We start from the raw sequence: 19,523 nt of genomic DNA, 5'->3' as shown, positions 1-19,523 counted from the left end.
CCTGTTTGTGCTTCTATATGGGGCCGCTTGGCACGCCGCCTCCTCTCTCGCAGCTCTAGCAGCTTGAGCAGCTGAGCTCTGGAGGTCTGGATAATGCAGGTAAAGGCTGCATTTGAGTAGCTCGCATCTTGCGTATTTTGGCTCCACTGCAAATCACATTGTAAACCTTGGGTCGGATCCAGGAGCAGCATTATAACACTTCCGTATGGTACATACACATTAAGGTACATATAGCTTCTCCAATCAGTCTTTTAAAACAGACCAATGCATTCTCAAACTATCTTTTGACGTATCTGCAAGTTTACGTTGTTCGAAATCATGCGGCATGTCCCCGCCTCAGGAATGAATATACGGGCCGTCTACCTTGTCCCTCTCACCTATTTATGAGAGTGTGTTCGTACGCCATAATCATAGCCTTTTAACTGCCTTCCATTACTTGGGAAACATTGCTTATTTGAATGTAGGGACTCTCCTTATGCTACCCATCCTGCTCTTCGCTGCCCCGCAGACGACAGCTGGCGGTGAGGCAAATAAGGCGCTCGTGACCATTTCAGTGTTGATGCTTTTGGACCAGTTGAATATGAAATTCATGATTAAATAAGATGCTCCTGAAAAAGTACCAGATGCCACTCTCAAGGAGCACTGGGTCCCACAGAGGGTGCAGTGCAGCTCTGGCTGGTAGGCGTGTTGCAGAGTGTAACGTAGGTGGCTGTACGCGGCAGCCCGTATTCCTGTTGAAAATGCTTTATTTAAAACATTTTATTCAAAATGCTGGGATACTTTGCATCAACTTACTTCATCTCACAACGAAAAGGAGCGGCGGCTGGGGCGATCGCAGCGGCGGAAACGCGTGCGGTCGCCGGCCGTGGGTTGCATGAAGGTCAACATCCAACCAGGCAGCAAACGCCAGCTTCAAAAACAGTTGCAATACAATGATTCGAACTGTGGGAAATTACTGAAGATGTTGCAAAATCGCCACTAGAAGATGGCGGATCCTCCTGTGGGTCGTGACGAGATGCTCTTTTGAACGTGGCTCAAAACAACCTTCTTGTGGCTTCGTTATTCCACCTTCAGAGACGTTCTATGAATTAAGTCATTGACAAATACTTAGATACTTGTAATTTCAAAGGCAGTTTCTCCTCAGGATAAAGAAACCCAACCAATGCCTTCCATGCATGCTCGTGAGAATCGGTCCACCGGCAGCCACAGCGGCTGTGTTGGGTCGCAGCCTTCGGTTCCTTCTTTCACCCCCTCCTGCGTTTGCAAGCATTAGTTTACACCAGGTGGCCAAAATGGCCTGATTGAACGCCTCTTTTCTTTGAAATGCCCACAAGTAGCATCACACCACAGCACCCAAGCGCAGTGTCTCATCCACTCAGCTTTCCTGCTAGAGTGTTTCTTACGACGGCGGAAACCGTCAGTTTTTGCAATAGCATCACTCAGACCAGGGAGAAATGACAGCTTAGCGAGTATTATGTACTATTCCTCATTCTGAGGAGAGATAAAACCTCCAATGTCGTTCTGTAAACCCCTGAAGTCTGCTCAGCCACACGCCCAGTTTTGACCCATCGCACACACACAGGCAAGCACAAATTTCCCTCCTCCAACATCCATTCCCCTTTTCTGCTCGTCAATGAGGGAGGGAGATGCCGATGGTGCGCCTCCCAACGCCCACCGCAACAAGAGGCGGCAGCAGCCGCTGGAGCAGCCGCCAGTTCAAAAACAGCAGCATGAAAAACAGCAGCCGAATGGAAGGCAGCAGCAAGACCAACAGGGTCTGGCGTTGAATGCCGATATGAGGGACTCTTTGCATGGAGAAGCTGCGTTATGGCCTTCTCCGTCTTGTCCTGGCATTTCCTCCCAGAGCAGTATGCCATCAGGTGCTGCTGCTGCCTCTGATACCGTTGCTGCAGCTTCTGCTGCTGCAGGTGTGTCTAGCAATTCCAACTCTCCTTCACGTAGCACAGCGTCTAGGGAAGCCTTGCAGCTCCTCCCCCTGTTCTGCGAGGACTGCGGACAACAGGATCCCGTGCCGAGCACAGTTCAAGCTGCCGCTAGTCATGAGGAGGATGACGACGCAGAAGAAGCGGCAGCTGCAGCAACTAGTTCTGCTGCTGCTGATTCAACAGCTCTATGTGTGTCAACTGATCTGCGAGGAGTTGTAGGGGGCCTGGTGAATTGGTTTGGGGCTGGATGGGTGGCAGACAGGTTTAGCGTGCTGATGCGCGATAGCCTCCAGAGCATGATGATGCTGCTGCTTCGGCTGCAACGCCAGCAGCTTCTGCGCCGTTTCTGTCCAGACCTAATGGAACGATATACGCACGCTTTAAGCGAGGGCAGACTCAGAGCCGAAAGACATAGTGTGCGTACAGGTGACGGTTACGAGATCCACTTCTACCGCCTGCGCAGAGTCACTCGTTGTTGCTGCATAGACAGCTGTGGGTGCGAGGTGCTGCGAGGGACTGCAGCATCAGCAGCAACAGGAGGAGCAGCAGCCACACCCACACCAGCAACATTTGCAGCCTTCCCCGCCAGCAGGTCTGCAACCAACGAATTATGTGACTCTGGGCCACCGCCAGCAATGGCGGGAAGTAGCAGCAGTAACAGCAGCAGTCTGGATGGGGACTGCAGGGGGCAGGTGTTTGTGTTTGTGCATGGGCTGTTGGAGTCCTCTTTGAACTGGATTACCGGTGGCTTTCTTTCTCTCCCGTTCATCGTTGCCGAAAGAGGAGGTGAGGTTTGGCTGGTGAATAGCAGAGGAAATGAATACACACGGAAGCTCAGCACACCTAGCCAACAGCAACTGCAGAAGCAGCAGCAACAACAGGATACGTCCGATAGGCCGCCTGTTGAGCTGCAGGCAGACGATAACCGTCCCGCTTACTCTTTGGCAACCCTGCACGCCTTCATTGAGGAGCAACAGCAAAACTTTCTCACAGCTCGGGCGCAGCAGCAAACCTTGCGACGTCACGACGAACAGCAGCACCGGCAGCAGCAGCAACAACAATACAATATGGAGGGGGAATGCTGCTCCCTCGTGTGCTGCCACTGCAGCGGCCTGACGTCTTTTCCATCCATTCGAGGGAAGCCCCAAGAACAACAAAAACAGCTATTAAAAAATGCGTGCATGCAAGCCTCCGCGTTGCTGCTGAACATGCACTTGGGGGGCCAGAACCCTGAGGGTTTTGTTACCGTCAATCACCAACAGGAACAGCAACAGCGGCCGAAGCAACCGAGGCAGCAGCAACAGCAACAGTTCGAGCGGGTGCTGTCTGAGTCTGAACTTTCGACCGCATTGTCTTCTGCTGGTAGAGCTTTCGCGGAGAGCGATGCAAGTGTACATACACCCCCGCAACCAACAGCAGCCGCAGTTACAGAGGGAACGGCAGCAACACCAGCAGCAACACCAGCCGCAGTCGTGGGTTGCGTTTCTAGATGTCTCAGCAACGACAGTATGCTGCATGCACTGTGCAACTGTGGGACTGTGGGGGATATTTGCTCTTGCGGGGGTGCATGCGCATGCACTGCTATGGACAGCCACGAAGAGGACGTGCAGCCGGTGGTGGGAGCTGCTGCTGCACCAGGTAACTGCGGTGCAGGAAGACAGCACCATACGGATGCTGCTGCATCTGCATGCGGAAACGCCAGTGTCCCCCGCAGGGACTTGAGGCGGTCTGTCTGTGGCTGTGGCGCACAAGAGTGCACCAGCAGCAACAGCAACAACAACACCAACAGGAGGTGGCTTCCCCGGATTTGCAGGGGCTTTAGCAGCAGCTGCCCTCCTTTTGTTTTTTCGGATGATTTGGCTTCCGGCCTGTGGTCGTTTCAAGATATGGCTTTCTTTGACCTCCCTGCGCAACTTCAATACATAGTGCAGCACTCACAAACCCTCGCCAGACGCCGAGAGGCTATGCTGGCTGCTCCTCCGGGTGGCAGAAGCAGCAGCGGAGGGAACGCGTTTGGCTGTGGGGTGGTTGCTGTGGGCCAGTCGCAAGGGGCTGCGCAGCTGCTGATAGCTCTTTCTTCTTCTCCTTCTTTGGGTTTGCTGCTGCAGCGTTCAGTTCTGTTCTCTCCGCCTTTGATTTTGCAGCCGCTGCAGCAGCTACCGTACTCTGCTCGGGTGTTGCTGCTACTAGGTATGCAACACCCTACGCTGCTGCTGCAGGCTCTGAAGCTCTTTGTTAGGTTTATACCGAAGCGGCTGCTGAGTACAGCAGGCAATGCAATTGTGGGCTCAGGGAGGAGGGGGGGCATGCGCTTCTACAACACTCCTCTGCAGCAGCAGCAACTCTTCCTCAACTTTGCCCATACGCCTTCTGGTAAACCCGCAAATCCTGCTGTTGCTGCTGTTGCCGCTGATGCTGCCGAAGCTGTGGGTGCTGTTATTGCTATTCTGCCATGATGCAATGCTCAACTCATATGAGAAACTGATGCGGCGTCGGGGAGAGGCCGCAGCGAATCCAGGACCAGTCGTGCACTGCTACTGGTGTTTCTGCTGTTGTGGTGGTGCTGCTGTTGTTGTTGCAGGCGGTACATCACGGCAGAATTTTGTGCATTGGATGCAGCAGCTGAACAGCGGCGAGCCTTTGTCTTCTTTGTCTGCTCCCCCTTCGTCGTCTGCGTCTTCGCCTCCATACTATACCCCTCCTGGAGGGGAATTCACCAGCTCATCGGGGGTGGGAGAGCGGCTTGAGAGCACAACTCCTCAGCATAACGAACAGCAGCAGCAGCAGAGGCAGCAGCAGCAGTTGCAACAGCACGAGAAGCAACAGGACTGTGCTGCGCTGCCAGGCATAAAAATCGTTCAGGGCCGCTATCCGCTGGAGAGTATCACCAGCCATCTGTATGCATTCCTCGGGGCGCACGACAACCTTGTGCAAGCAGGTCAGCTGCAGCGGCTACACGGGGGCCATCTAGCTAGAAGGCTAGCCACTGCGGCTACCCAGCCGGTACATTTTCCGTTTAGATAGCTAGCCAGCCCGTCCAGGCTGCCGACTCTGGAGGTTGAGCTCGCCACCTGTACAGCTCCTTAGTCAGCTAGTTGCCTACTTGTGCACACACGCAGAAGACAAAGCTAGCTAACTGGCAATAGAACAAATTAGCTAGGTAGATGGCTAGGTAGGTAGATAGTTGATTAGCGAAAGGAGGATAGGGCCGTTCCTTGGTAAGCAGCAAGATGTGTTGGTGCTCGACTTTGCTTTCCACTTGCCCTCCCAGTTTTGTGCGCTTGTGGTGGCATGCAGAGGCGAGTGCAGAGTATTTGAAACGATGCATAAAGAAGGAGAAGCTTCATTTGCAGGTCGTTGAGGGTTTTGGTCACCTGGACTTTGGCTGGGGGAAAGACAGGGCTGAGGACTTGTACCCGCAACTCCTGGGGCTGGTCACAGCTTGCACGGCCACCTCCTGTTGCACATGCAAAGCAGAAATGGGAAAATGGTAGATGTGTCTCTTGGAGCTTCATGAGTGCATGCATTAGCGCGGCCCTAAGGGCAGGATGTATCTATATGCATGCATGAATGCACGTATGCATGCATGCATGCATGCTTGCATGCGCTGCAGAAGACTGAGTTTCCGCTTCTGCTGAAGACGTTGTAACATAAGGGCCAGCCGTCTTCGTTTGGGTTTGCCATTATATGTTAATTTACTTTGTTTGGTTTTTTTGTCGTTGCTTTACCGAATTTCAAAGTTGCTCACTGATGGTAACCCCAAAGAGGGTTGGAGGCGGCTGTTCGGGCTACCCGTAGGATTAAGCCGCAGGGCGCTGCATGCATGCGTGCATGCAGTGCATGCATTCGTGTATGGACTATATGTGTGCGTTCATCTGTATGCATACCAGCATGCAGTTACTTGCGTGCACCCATGTCGTCCTTTTCTGCATGCATGCATATTCTTTTCTCTGTCTTTGTACGATATATGTATATATGCATGTGTGCACCTGACAGGTGCAGCGTTTGACTTTTTGTGTTTTGTTTGGCGTTTGGGGGCTCTGGGCGCGCACGATGTGCCGGCTGTGCATGCACTGGGCAGTCCGCCTGGCAGTTGGCTTTTTGTCTTTTTCTTTTGAAATAAGGAATTTGTATAACAGTGCGTGTTTATTGAATTTTGTGATAGAGATGTACAATGAAGTTGCTAGTAAACAACCTTCACTATAATATGCGCGCTTAAGATCATGCTGAGCACTTGGTACACTTTAGAGGCACTTCTAAACCAAGTGCTAAGCAGTGCCTCTTCAGCTTCCACTACAGACCAGAGGGCTGGTGCAATGGCATTTGTTACAACAGCTCGCTTGCTGCATTCTGTACAAACTCAGCAAGCTCTCTCACTCACAGCATTATCTACTGCCAGTTCTTGTTCCCTCGAAAAATGTAATCACTGAGAATGTATTGCTATGAATTAAACCCTTCCAGTTGCACTCTTTGGATTACAGGTAAGATGAATAGATAGTTATCAGTAAAAAGTTTTTATTGCTTAACAATTGATGCTCAACAGAAAACACACCAACAATGCGGCAGGGACTTCCCCTTCCTAAGATACTGTTTCTAATGAACTACTTCGTATTTGCATCCTCTAGGGATACCCTTGCATATGCGTGTATAGATGTATGCGTTAGCCTACATTATTCCACACACACCACATCTACAACCTACAGACAACTCTACGAACTGATGGCCAACACATGCACGCCGCACAACACACACAGCACACTCCAACTTACAGTGCACGACAAAGAGGTGAGGAATGGCAAGCTGTTATAACTTATTTAATATGTTTGTCTATATTTATATAGAAATTTGTTATATATGTGCAACTGATTGAACTTTTCCCAATTTACTGATATTGCTCTATATTGTTCATCCGGGTGAAAAATACCGAGAGGCAAGCGGCTGCCCTTGATTTGAACAGCACACAATTAACCAAATGGCCGCTAGACGTGTTGGGTGTAACAAGCTACTGCAATACAATGATCAATACTGTTATAGTAAATTGCTGCCGCTACCAAGACGTGCCATTGTTTACGTGAACAGCTGAATAACTATCGTTAAAATATATAGTGAATGCATTGCGCTCGTTCAAACAAGCAAAAATTAAATACAGTTGGTTGCAGTACCCAGAGATTGTTCAAGTAGGCTCTGTAAACATGACGGTCACTGAAATCGAATGTTCTTTCCCTGTTTGGAACAAACGACATCTAGACCGATAGGACAGTGGCCGTCTTTGTCTCTGGGGAGGACAATACACCTCTAAACCATATTAAGAAATAAACTTGCTACAAATTTACCTTCAAAAACATTCCCTCGCGGAGGTGTCCTGCGATCGCTGTACAGACAAGTGCATACACTCATAATATATACACAACTCCATGCATATGGATTGGCACACATGCATCTATTATATATTGTTGTTTGTTGCGCTGCGTTGTGGAGTAGCGAAGAGCTCTCTACTGCTGCCGCGGCCTTTTCCCAGGCGGAAGTGGGGGTATGAAGTCGGGGGGTGGCTCATCATCTTCATCATCGGCGTCCCAGGCTGGAGATGCGCTCTCTGAAGGTCCACCCAACAGTGCAGATTCATCAACTGATTGAGGTTGTCTACGAAGTGGCGGTTTGGGAGGGGTTTTACGAGGAGTCGGTATTGGCTGTATTCCCACGCTCCCAGTAGAGCCTTCATCCATGGATTGACTGGAAACAGGTAGGTTACGCCTTGGCGGTTTGGGAGGGGCTTTGCGGGGGACCCGCTTTGGCCCCTCTGACGTGGTCGAAGGAGAGCCACCTTCTTGAGATAGAGTGGCACGTAGCTTGGGCAAGCCACCGGTGGGGATTGGCGGAAGCACTGGCGCCCCCAAACGGGGGGGTTTACCAGTGGATCCCTCTCCAGAACCTGGGAAGACGAAGGCAACTGTTTGCCCTGCAGTTGAAGTCGGTGAAAACGGGTATCCACGTGTGCCTTGCCCAGCTGTAGGGGTTGCTGGACTTTGGGATGGAAATGGAGGGCGTGGGGCTGCAAAAGGAGACTGTGCCGAACCCTGGCTTGGGAATTGGGTTGATGGCCCCCGCGTTATCCAGGGATCTTCTGTCACTGCTGAGGTGATCGGCTGCGAAGGGCCGCTGACCGCGGGGAGCGATCCACTTAGGTCCGCCGGAAATGATCCAAAAGGATCGGTGGGTCCTGATGTAGGTGCGCCGGCACCTGATGCTTGTGTTATTGGTGTTGGTCCGCCAAGAGCAGATGCAGGACCATACCTTCTCTCGGAAATTGGAATATGCCGTGGCCCGTGCTCCTGTTGCTTCTTCCTGAACGAGTCTGCGCCTCTCCTTATCGTGGTACCCACTCTTACAGGTCCCACTGCAACAGGTTTTCGCCGGGATTCAGCAGGGGGACCGTCGTCAAAATCTCCAGGTTGAGTCACCTTTTCAGTCGGACTACCCAAAGATTCCGATGCGGTAGCAGGGAAGGGACCACCAGTGGAGGTCAACCAAAGCTCCGGGTTTTCACCATGGGCCTGGGGGGTTGGCTCCCCACCAGGTTTTCCCTTTCGTTTTCTTCCGAACAAAAATCCTTTTTGCAGAAAGCTAGGTTCAGAGGAGGGGGAAAGACCGAAGCCGCCTTCCGCCTCCTCCCGCAAGTACGGCTGACTGAGGAGGGCTGCTTCTCCCCTTGGAAACGTTTCATTTGCAGCTGACAGGTGGATGGCAACAGAATAAGAAATCCAATCTAAAGACAAAAGGAAGGCCCCAAAGGGGGCCGAATAAAACAGCTTCCTCGTCATGGTTCCGCTGACGGCCTTCTTGCCGGCGTCCTGAAGGATACAGCGGAGGGAACGCCCGGTGAGCCCAAGCCTTACGGGGCCACCAATAGAAAAAAATCCCCAAGTATTAAGATTTACAAGCAAAAAAAATTTGAAGAACTGAATGTGAGAACAACTGCAGACACGCGCGGCGCAGGTGAGCGCCGAGCCTAGGAACGCAGGCGGTCGGCGGCAGCGTCTGCCTGCTGTGGCCGGTTGTACCGCAACTGCGTTGACGTAGAAATAGAACTTGAAATGCATCCCTGTCGACTTCACAACAGTCCATTAAAGCAACATAAATTTTGATAAGATGAATGAAATGCTTAAATTTATCTTTATTTTTTTCATCGGAGGATCCTTGTCAACTGTGCGCTGACCACCGGTCCTCTTGCCGATCGGGCCTGCCCGCAGCAAGTTGAGAAGCGCAATTCGATACGAGTTATCTGGGAGACTCAATTCATGAAAAAATAGTAAAGGCGTACTTTATAGATGTGGGGTTGAATCTCATTTTGAAACCGGACCTCAACTCACTTATGGTTGCCGAACTTTGTTAGAATGGGCGGCTAGCCTTCTACCGCTCGATCTTGAAGGACGTATTGTGCACGCTTTCCACTGGCATCCAACGCAGAGTACTTAAAATAGTTCAATTAATTTTCAAAAAGTTTAATTGGAACAGCAAAATGCTCACCTGTGGAGGGAAACCGAACTGAATCGAAGAACCGTGTGTGTGCGATCCGAGCAGGCGCCGCCCTACGCCGGGGATGAATCCACATGATTATCCCTTCCGTCTATATATATTGCTAACCGGCTATCTGGGGTTTTGCTGTCAATTAAATGCTTGTCTGCATGAAGAGGGTATATGATGTTAAGCTGAGGTTTCACTCCCCATTCCTCGTATTGCCGCACCGCAGCATAGCGCCCGCCCGTTTCATCGAACACGGCAAAAAAACTTCGCGATTTATTTGTTTTTTTCCGTCTCCCCTCATACAATTCAATTTGAGGTTTCAATGCACAAGCTTCCAAAGCCGAATTTGTGGGGGAAGAACAGTTAGACCCTGTTGGCATTACACTCAGTTGTCGTAGAGCGTCCTTTGTGTTTGTGCAGAAATAACTTTTGAAGAAACTCGTGTGCTATTCTTCGTTTTCTCTGCAGAGAGAAATCCGTCTTGGTGGATATCCATTCAACATGTGCAGCATTTTTCAAAATAGATATTATCTAACCGTGATTACGCACGCCTGTCTTCTTTGCTTCCTCAGCTTACTAACAGAACCACCGATCCCTTTACGGGTTTTTTCTGCTTCTCAATCTTGGGAATTCTTTCCAGTATTCTGAGGCAAGCCCAAATAAAGGGTAAAATATAGGGAAAGCGGGGACATATAGCGGCGGCAGATGCCGTTCTCCAACATATTCCAAAGAAAATACATATTACTACACGAACGAAATACGAGTGGCAATAGAAACAAAGGGCGCCTTGCAGCTTACTGCAAAATCACATTGATGAGGTACATTTTGGCGATGGATTGCAACTCCTGTGATTTGCCTGATTTGTCTTGAAGTAATTGCTGGTTAATATAGAATCAAACCCTTCGTCATTTTCATGCATTTGGCACTGAAAACACAAACTGTTGGAGAAAAAAAATTTGCGTGGGGTTTATGGGTTTTGGGCGCCCATTGCTCGGAGGACGCCTTTTTGTCAATTCTACACCGCCCAATTACTATCCTGTATTATTACTGAAAACGATCTGCATTAGCTCAAGTGCGTGTAGTGGGCCATATTTGATGCGTAGTTGCCTGTAAATCCACTGTACACCGGAGGGTGTATACAGCCAAAGATTGTTCAAATCATGGCGACGGCAACGTAGGGTCCATCCACTAATTTATTCTTCTTTAAGCAACATTTTTCATTGCATATCATTTTGTTTTATCTAGTTTTGTCTGTATGATGCGTTTTTGCTTGATGTCTTACATGTTCCCGTTCAGCTCGTCTGAGCACAGGGCGCGCGACGGGCACGGGATCGTCGTGATCTCCACGCCGGGGCAGCGAGCATAAGCAATTTTTTTTGTTTATCCAGTTGCTCCTTTTACTTTAATAAATCAGAAGTGTGTGTCAATACTTTAAGCTCATTGGAATAATGCATTAACAGATATCGATGCTGCTACCGGCGGCTCGGTGACCACAGCAACATCGAGGTGAGTATTTTGAATAGCTTGGTAGGAAATTTCGAGCTCATCAGGTCGTTTTTGCTGTCTTCGCAAAATATACTGTGGAGTCTGTATTAAAAACTACTACTTGATGAAAGGCTGGCTAGGACACGCAGCGGTCGTAGAGCTGCGGTACATTTGCTGGGACCCCGCCAGCTGTACGGTTAGGTGATCGCCGCTGGCTGGCTAGCAACTTGCAAATTTCAATGCATTTGCTTGCAATATCCGAGATTTAAAAGTTTAATATCATTGAATCTATGCTTTGTAAGTTTGGATTCATCCTTTGAACAAAGACATTAATCGGTTTCTGCGCCCTTGGTGTTCGCCACGGCTTCTTGAGCACCTAAGAAAATGAAAATGTACACTCTAGGGCAGCCGACTTTGTTGGCAGCTGCTGTGGCTTTACTTGATTTTCTTCCTGGTTCATTTTGTGTTCGTCTGAGCCTATCTCCGGTTGCCTACGACTACAATCAATCATTGTCTCCTACATATGACAACGATTGGGAATTAGTTGGAAATGCGGCTCCCTTTGAGGACCCCTCGAGCTTCTCTGAGAGTTCACCGACCGAAATAAAAGAAAAAGAAGGTTTACAAGGGAGGGATTTGCTTGCCAATAGGGCTTTGAAACCCTTGGGCTCTCCCTCTAGCAACTCCCGAGACAGCGAAGAAATCGCGGAGGGGAGCTTAGCTCAACTGCAACAAAATACGGGCGCAACACCAGACCTGGATAAATACAGCGATCTCCAAGCATCGGAAAATGGCGAAGCAAATAGCAAGGGGGGTTTCTTGCAATTTGACCGACTTCGCAAATGGTGGAGGCAGAAACGGGAGCAAAGGGCTCGTGCAAACGAAGCAGACAGGCTGAGGGAGCGTGAACAAGAGAGAAAAAGAAAGCGTAGGCGAGAAAGAAGAAAAGCAAGAGGGGAACAAGTTTCAGAGAGCGAATCGGAAGAATCAGAAGGGGAAAAGTACTGGACAGGTAGTGGATCGGAGTCCTTGTTGGGCGGAGAATCAGGCGACGAATCCTCTGGCGAAACCTCCCCTCCTCCATGAGCGTTTAGAGCCATGGTTCATGGTTCCGTTTTAGAGCAGCGACTACACGCAAATAAATACAGCAACGCAGACACCATAAAAACATAATTATCCAGATGCAATATTGACAGCTAGCGACAACTCTAAACCCTCGCAAATATGTAGGTATGCAGAAGTCGCTGAAGTAAGCATCTGCATTTACTGCTTATCCTCGTACAAAAACATACTTTACGAATATATATAATGCGTATGTACGTTGTATAATGGGTATATACGTGTGTTATGAAACATTTCATCGTTTTGCATATTTTGGTGTGCTGCTCTCCGGTCGGCGGAAGCAGGCAAAAGAAAGAGAACAAAGAGAAAGAGAGGAATTTCATCCCTATTTCTGTTTGTTTTTCGGATTCTAATTCGATTTAGCTTCGGTTTTATTTATTTTTTTGCATAAAACAAATGGATCAATATTTTGCGCACACGTACTGCACAAGTAGTACTGCCTGCACAAACATATCTCATGGACGTTCTTGTTGCGTCTTCACTAACGCTGCCTCTTTGTGCTGAATAATAATATATGTAATATATTATAAGAAAATAGAAAATAATGTATATTATCTGCGTAAATAGCGACCACAGTTCTCATCGCGTGCATTGCCACAAAATACTAAACCATGTGTACAGCTTTTCTTGGGTTTCTTTTGTTACTATAAAGAGAAACCTAATTAAATTCTGTCTTAAATCCAAATATCCCTCTATCTGCAGTGTATATATTGCTGCAACAGAAGGGAAACTTGCATGCGCAGCGGGCATTGACTTACTGTTTCTTCACAGTGTGAAGACCATCTTCTGCTGCTACGTCTTCTGCTGCTACTATAGTGCACTCCTGCTGCTGTGGTTTACTTTGCAGCTGCAGCTGCAGCTGCAGCAGTTGCTACTGTCGCTGCTGCTGCATCAGCACGCTATTGGCACTGTCTTTCCTGTTGACACAGGTGCTTGAATAGCCCTAAACCCTCAACCCCTAGAAGTGCATGCAAACTAAAAACAGAAAAGAAGCGGCAGTATAGTTTCCTCTTAATAGTTACCGAGCAGCAGCAGCAGCAGCAGCAGCAGCAGCAGCAAATCCAGCTGAATGTTTGTTTGGTGCTGTTCCCTCTATGTTTCCTAAGGGAGGCCCTTTTTCTAATGACTGCCGCGAGCAGTAGATGTTCCTTTAATGCACCTAATGGGTACGACTTGCATAATGTTATATTAATAACTAATATAATATAAATAAATAATAATAATAATTATTATAATAAGTACTATACAGCAGCTTCTTGCTGCAGTATATGCTGCAAGATAAGAAATATAAGCAGCAAATACATTTACGTCTTCTTTACTACTTAAATAAACAAAGGAGAGAAATAGTGCTATGTGCAGCAGATAATGCCTTATTTGCATGCATATTGCGTATCTTCTCCATTTAATTCGTTACTGCATGCACCTGTCTCCCTCTTAAGTAAACAGTCAATAAATAACAAACAGGGGGAAAGGAGCCCCTATAGTGCACCTCCGTTACTGGCAGGCAACATAGGAGACGGTTAACTCATGGTGCACACAATACAAAGGGATTAATAGGGGAAGCAGCAGATAAATATGTTTTATATCTATTTGTTTAGATAAAGACGAGGAAGAACGAAGATTTGCAGATGCGCTAACAAGCAAGAAATCCGAGAAGAACGCAGCATTGTGCTGCTGCACATACACAACAAAGACGAACATAGATGGATACTAGTAGAGTTATTTTCTCTTTTGTTTCAACTATATGCTATGATTATCCTTACTTTTATTGTTGTATCTAATGAGTCTACCGTGACGGGTACATACATACATACATATACACTACCGTCTGTGTTCTGTTTGTTGCTTCTCTGCGCTGTTTGTGCCTGCGACGTGCTGCCTATACAGAAGAATTATTCGCATTCTTCTGCTGCGATACATGCAAAAGATGCACTGGCTCGGTTTTCCAGCCCCACTTTACCAACATTTGATGTCAGTTTCCCCCAAAGGGCGTTGCATGCGCGCACTTTAGTAAGTACACTGCATCGGCGGTCGGAGGTATTGCATCACTGACACTATCGGACAGCTTCTAAGATATATAATTGTGCATTTCAATTCATTTAGAATATACTGAAAGAGTGCAGCAACAAGAAAAAGGAACTAATGGCGGAGAGGTTAACTGGGTCAACATACAGCTCAATCGAAGATCTGCAGACATCGCCGCACTCCGCCGGCAGCTAAGGAAACACAACTTCTTCATTGCCACCATTTTCCCTCCTTATCTTAAAGTAATTAAGTTCTATTTTCCCTTAGTTTTCTCAGAGTATACTCCTCGGGCCCCAAGCGAGCCCCATCATTATTAGCAGCAGCGGAGGGCGCCGCCGTCGTTCTTGCTACTGCAAGTTTTCACCTGCAGCTGTCCTTGTGAGGTTGTTGAACGACGAGGATAGCTACAGATTGAATGAAGTGGCAGGAGTATTATTCTGTCTAATAAAGAGCCGTTTTTTTCCCTCAGTTTCGGGTGTATGCACACCTCACGAGTTTTGAACACCCAGGAGAAACCACAAAGAAAACACTCATTATATTTCATAAATCCCCAGCGGCACGAGCTGCAATGGTGGGACACTCAGGTCGCAGCAGCTAGCGTGACTGAGGCAGCTGATATCTGCTGCTGCTGCTGTTGCTGCTGCTCCTGAGGATATATGAATGCAATGGTCTGACGGATTCTGTACAATCCCCAGCAATGGCTGCCTATTTCTATCTTACCCTGTTGCTGCAGCTGCTGTTGCAGCTGCTGCTACTGCAGCAGCTGCATCATGCGCATGCAGACCCAATGGTGGAGGGGGTGCAGCATTTTGCTGCAACAGCACCTGCTGGTGCAGGAGGTGCTGTAGTCCCCGAAGCTGCAGCAGCTGCAAAGAAGGCAGCAGCAGCAGCAGCAGAGACAGCGATGCGAGGAGTTAGAGGAAATGATGATTCTTCTTCTGCTGTTACATCACCAGTAGACCCAGCGGAAGCAGCAGCTGCAGCAGCAGCAGCAGCAGCAGCAGCAGTTGAGCGGCTACTTAAGGGGCAGGTAGACCTACCTCTTACGTACAGCAGCATCCTCTCCTTGCTGCCGCTGCTGCAGCAGCGCTTTCCTCATCTAATAAGAGTTAGAGACGCAGTGACGGCATTCGGCTTAGATGAAGATGCAAAGGAGTAACTCTTGCTGCTGCTGCTGCTGCTGCTGCTGTATTTGCTGCTGTTTGTGCATTTACTACTGTGGCTGCTATTGTTGTTGCTATTGGCGCTGCCCCTGTTGGTGCCGCTGCTGCTGCTGCTGTTGTTGTTATTGCTGCTACTGATGATACTGCTGCTGCAGTTGGTTTCTGCTGTTGCCTCTTCTACTCGTGTTGCTCTTGTTGCTACTGCAGTAGCAGCAGCAGCAGCTGCTGTTCCTGTTGTTGCTGCTGCTTCCCCTTCTTTTGTGTCTGTGCTGCTTCTACACTGCCGTTTGCTGCCTTTTCCGTGTCTTGCTGCTGCTGCTGCTGCTGCTGCTGCTGCTAGGATAGCAAATTCTAGGCTTTCTTTGCAGGGGAGGATATGACGGCACCTTGTTGACTCTAGGGTTTAGGGTTTAGGGTTTAGGGTTCGTGGCTGCTGCTGCTGCTGCTGCTGCTGCTGCAGATTAATATGCGGGAAGGAGACGTGCCGAGTGCCGTATGTAGAGCTTGGCCTTCGTAGCTCCATCAACAGGAGCACACCCACCCTCTTCTACAGGTTAGGCTCAATTAGGGTTTAGGGTTTAGGGTTTAGGGTTTAGGGTTTAGGGTTTAGGGTTTAAGGGTTTGTGTCCTTGCTGGCTGAGGGTTTAGGATTTACATTCTTTCCAGTGTGTGTTTGCTGCTGTTTCCTCTTTTGCCTCCTGCACATGCGTTGCATCGTCTCTAAGTAGGGTTTGCGTTTTAGGGTTTAGGGTTTAGGGTTTAGGGTTTAGGGTTTTTTTTGTTGCAGCGGGTTGCTGCACGGAGATGAAGTCGTGGGGCCCACGGTGGCAGTTTATTTGGTTGCCCTTTTGGCCTCACAGTTTACTGAGGTTGACGAGGTCTGTCTCAAACCCTAAACCCTAAACCCTAAACCCTAAACCCTAAACACTAAACCCTAAGTTGCCCCTTGCCACCTTCTGCATCTTTTAGGTGTGATTGCGAAGAAGCAAGGGTTTGCTGCTGCATTTGCTGAAGATACAGCAGAAGAGTCACTGTTTTGTGGATTAGGGTTTAGGGTTTAGGGTTTAGGGTTTGTATTTATAGGTGTATTATTTATTGACTAACCGCTTGTTAGTCGTATTCCCCTTCTTTAACCCTTGGGGGTTTTCTCGTGATAAAAGAGGGGAGAGAGGCATAGACCCTAATAGGGATTTTCCTTACCTAAATAGCAATTGTTTCTCGGCACTCACCTCCAAGTAACCCTAAACCCTAAACCCTAAACACTAAACCCTAAACACTAAACCTGAATTCCTGTATGGCCGGCGGATTTGCTCTCTATTCAGAGTGGAGGGATTGATGACAGTCTAAGGGAAATATTGAAACCGAAGGGTTTAGGGTTTAGGGTTTAGGGTTTAGGGTTTGTGTGCAGGCTGGTAGGTGCTGCCTTCGAGCGCTACCTCTTTATTGCGGGGATTACTTGGCATGGAGGAATGAGAGCCATCGCAAGGCCATGGGGATCCTTTGACCACTCAGAGCCTGTACGCTAGGGTTTAGGGTTTAGGGTTTAGCGTTTAGTTCAAGGGTTTAGGGTTTAGATAAGCTTGGTGTTTAGGGTTTAGGGTTTGGCATCTAGGATTAGGGGCGATTGGGGATGCTATATTCACGCCGAGGGTTTAGGGTTTAGCGGGGCGTAGGCTTGAGTGCCGTTCTTTGTCTTGCATCTCCTAGTCTAGGGTTTAGGGTTTAGGGTTTAGGGTTTAGGGTTTGGTGTTATTCTGCAGGTTGGTCCGGGTTCATTCCGTAGCCGGCCACCCCCAGACGACTTGGCCTTTGCCAAGCTTGGCGAATGGCTGCAGGTAAATAATTAGGGTTTAGGGTTTAGGGTCTAGGGTCTAGGGTCTAGGGTTGATGAGCCACAACACACACCTAGACTGCGTCGATTTCTTACCTTCTTAATTTCCTGTTAGTATAGGGTCGAAGATTAGGGTTTAGGGTTTAGGGTTTAGGGTTTAGGGTTTAGGGTTTGTGTGTATATATGTAATGCATGCAGGAGGCTGGTGGTCCTAGTTCATCAGAGTATACCTCTCCCTATTTATCTGCACATTTTGTTGCGGAGCAGCGGCGGCGTCAGCAGCAGCAATTAGCGCAGCAGCAGCAGCAGCAGCACAGTTCTTTATTGCAAATGTTTTGGGGAGGAGGAGAAGAAGAAGAAGAAGAAAATATGCATGCAACAACAAAAAGAATTAATTATTCATATTATCCTGAGGGCCCCGTCTCTGATGTTATTTATCCTGTTAATGGAGGTCTAGAGGATTGGGCATATTCTGCAGGATTTCAATCAAGCCCCGTTCCTATTAGTGCATGCAAATCAAGCCCCAAAAGTAATCCTCGCATGCGTCTGCAAGCGCATGCACCACCGCTACCGCACGAACGCATGCATGCAGCACCTTGGTGGCAACAATGGATTCCTTCTTCTCTTGCTAATAAACAACAAGATAATCTTCTTATGGATAAAGAAGCAAATAAAGAAATACAACAAAATATAAACGAAGAAATTAATGCAAATAAACAACTTATTAATGTTAGCAATGATTTCTCCTCCGTAAGATGCGCCATCTTCCTTGTTGAGACACATGATGATAAACATCCAAAGCCCCAAGAATACGGTACGCAATTATGCATGCATGCATGCATGCATGCATGCATATATGTTTTCGTGCTTATTCTTGTTGGTCCTTAATCTTTACAGCCCATCTCTGTCCTCCTGTGAGTTCAGATTTTGGGGTTTAGGGTTTAGGGTTTAGGGTTTGTGTTTTTTTTACAGGGTCGCTTCCTCTATCATTAGTTGCGGCACCAGCAGTAAGCGACGGCCTAATAGCAAGAAATGTACGGATGGGGTTTAAGATAGCAGAGAAAGCACAACCTGATCTCCTTATTCTCGCGGCTCCCTCAATGTATCAAGCTCCAGGTTAGGGTTTAGGGTTTAGGGTTTAGGGTTTAGGGTTTAGGGTTTGACGCGTAGAGGAGGTCGTTTTCTGGGGAAGCTTCAAGTTACGCCTGACGATGTTGCTGCGGTGGAGGAGCCTGTCATTAGCCTCAGGACAGTTGTTACTGGCCTAGGGTTTAGGGTTTAGGGTTTAGGGTTTGTGTGTGTGTGTGTGTGTGGTATAGGTTGTATCGCCAACTTTGCCTTGTGGCCTGTTGGCTGCGAGAAGTTGAATGTGGTGCATGCAGTGGTGAGGCAAATAGCAGCAAATAGTTGAACATTTTCTCTTTTATTAAACTTATTCACATGCATGCATGCAAATATGCATGCATGCAAATATGCATGCATTATTATTTGGGGCTTTGGGGCTTTTTTGCAGACAAAACAAGGAAAATGCCACGAATTCGTAAAAAAGACGAAAATTTCATTTCCTGACGGTCTTGAAAGTTCAGAGTTTGCAGAAGATGACCATGTCGGTAAGGAGAGCTTTTTGCAGTCTAGTAGCTAGGGTTTAGGGTTTAGGGTTTAGGGTTTAGGACTTTTAGGGTTTGAGGCTTATATTTTTAGGGTTTGGGACATTGGCAGCAATGACTATACTATGCCCGTTGCCCCCTGCATGCATTCCTGGCTACCGCGTGCATTTTAGGGTTTAGGGTTTATTTAGGGTTTACATAGAGTTTAGGGTTTAGGGTTTAGGGTTTATATTGTTGTATGCAGTATATGAGCTAACGGAAGCATGGCATGCAGCCCCAGTATTAGTAAAGGAGAAGATATTAACAAGAAATTGTCGTTCTTTTTCTCCATGGGAGAGACCGCAAGGAAAAGCAGCAGAACCTTTCTTTAGGACTTGGGCAAATAATCATAATGAGATAAGAGAGGCATTTACTAAACAAGAAAGAGAAGGGATGGAGTTCCTTAGATTCAAGATTCCTCCAGAAACACCCGTAAATCAATAAACCCTAGCTAACTATTCCCTATATATAACATAATAATTAGGGTTTAGGGTTTGACGGGCAATACGGGTTCGATAGACCCTCGCTAGAGTGCAAACGGGGATGGGTTCGACACCCTAGGGTTTAGGGTTTAGGGTTTAGGGTTTAGGGTTTGTGGGTGTTTTTTGCAGTCTGGCGATTTATGCATTCTGCTGTTGAGCGAATTTGACGAGGTTCGTTAAACCCTAATAATAATAAACCCTTTTTTTTTTGTATAAAAAAAAATTCCAATTTTTAGGGTTTAGGGTTTAGGGTTTAGGGTTTAGGGTTTAGGGTTTTTTTTTTTTTTTTTTTTTTTTTTTTA

General features: G+C 47.9%; 4 protein-coding genes across 4 annotated transcripts in view; 3 read left to right on the top strand and 1 right to left on the bottom strand.

Moving 5' to 3' along the window:
* Positions 1-1,633: 1,633 nt before the first annotated feature.
* On the top strand, positions 1,634-5,440 carry EMWEY_00012870 (hypothetical protein, conserved; the record flags this gene model as incomplete). The annotated part of the gene is made up of 3 exons (XM_013479158.1): positions 1,634-4,376; positions 4,528-4,884; positions 5,244-5,440. The coding sequence occupies 3 exons, from the start codon at positions 1,634-1,636 to the stop codon at positions 5,438-5,440; spliced, it is 3,297 nt and encodes a 1,098-aa protein (XP_013334612.1).
* Positions 5,441-7,438: 1,998 nt separating this feature from the next.
* EMWEY_00012860 (hypothetical protein, conserved) lies at positions 7,439-9,043 on the bottom strand (the record flags this gene model as incomplete). The annotated part of the gene is made up of 1 exon (XM_013479157.1): positions 7,439-9,043. One exon carries the CDS (start codon positions 9,041-9,043, stop codon positions 7,439-7,441), a length of 1,605 nt encoding a protein of 534 aa, XP_013334611.1.
* A 2,299-nt stretch (positions 9,044-11,342) lies between these two features.
* On the top strand, positions 11,343-12,038 carry EMWEY_00012850 (hypothetical protein, conserved; the record flags this gene model as incomplete). The annotated part of the gene is made up of 1 exon (XM_013479156.1): positions 11,343-12,038. One exon carries the CDS (start codon positions 11,343-11,345, stop codon positions 12,036-12,038), a length of 696 nt encoding a protein of 231 aa, XP_013334610.1.
* Positions 12,039-14,886: 2,848 nt separating this feature from the next.
* EMWEY_00012840 (zinc carboxypeptidase, putative) overlaps positions 14,887-19,523 on the top strand; it is a gene marked incomplete at both ends in the record, with an annotated part of 7,932 nt that continues 3,295 nt past the window's right edge. Inside the window, 12 exons of the mRNA XM_013479155.1 lie at positions 14,887-15,254; positions 15,723-15,815; positions 16,050-16,140; positions 16,346-16,371; positions 16,671-16,779; positions 17,023-17,097; positions 17,292-17,907; positions 18,066-18,209; positions 18,413-18,477; positions 18,607-18,703; positions 18,945-19,171; positions 19,351-19,392. Of these exons, the coding sequence (XP_013334609.1) occupies positions 14,887-15,254; positions 15,723-15,815; positions 16,050-16,140; positions 16,346-16,371; positions 16,671-16,779; positions 17,023-17,097; positions 17,292-17,907; positions 18,066-18,209; positions 18,413-18,477; positions 18,607-18,703; positions 18,945-19,171; positions 19,351-19,392 (1,953 nt within the window). The remainder of the gene's footprint in view (positions 15,255-15,722; positions 15,816-16,049; positions 16,141-16,345; positions 16,372-16,670; positions 16,780-17,022; positions 17,098-17,291; positions 17,908-18,065; positions 18,210-18,412; positions 18,478-18,606; positions 18,704-18,944; positions 19,172-19,350; positions 19,393-19,523) is intronic.

This window comes from Eimeria maxima, genomic scaffold (assembly GCF_000499605.1).
Source record: "Eimeria maxima Weybridge genomic scaffold, Emw_scaff94, whole genome shotgun sequence".
Taxonomy (NCBI): Eukaryota; Apicomplexa; class Conoidasida; order Eucoccidiorida; family Eimeriidae; genus Eimeria; species Eimeria maxima.
Note: the sequence above shows the minus strand (reverse complement) of the source record. Positions and strands in the feature narration are given on the sequence as shown.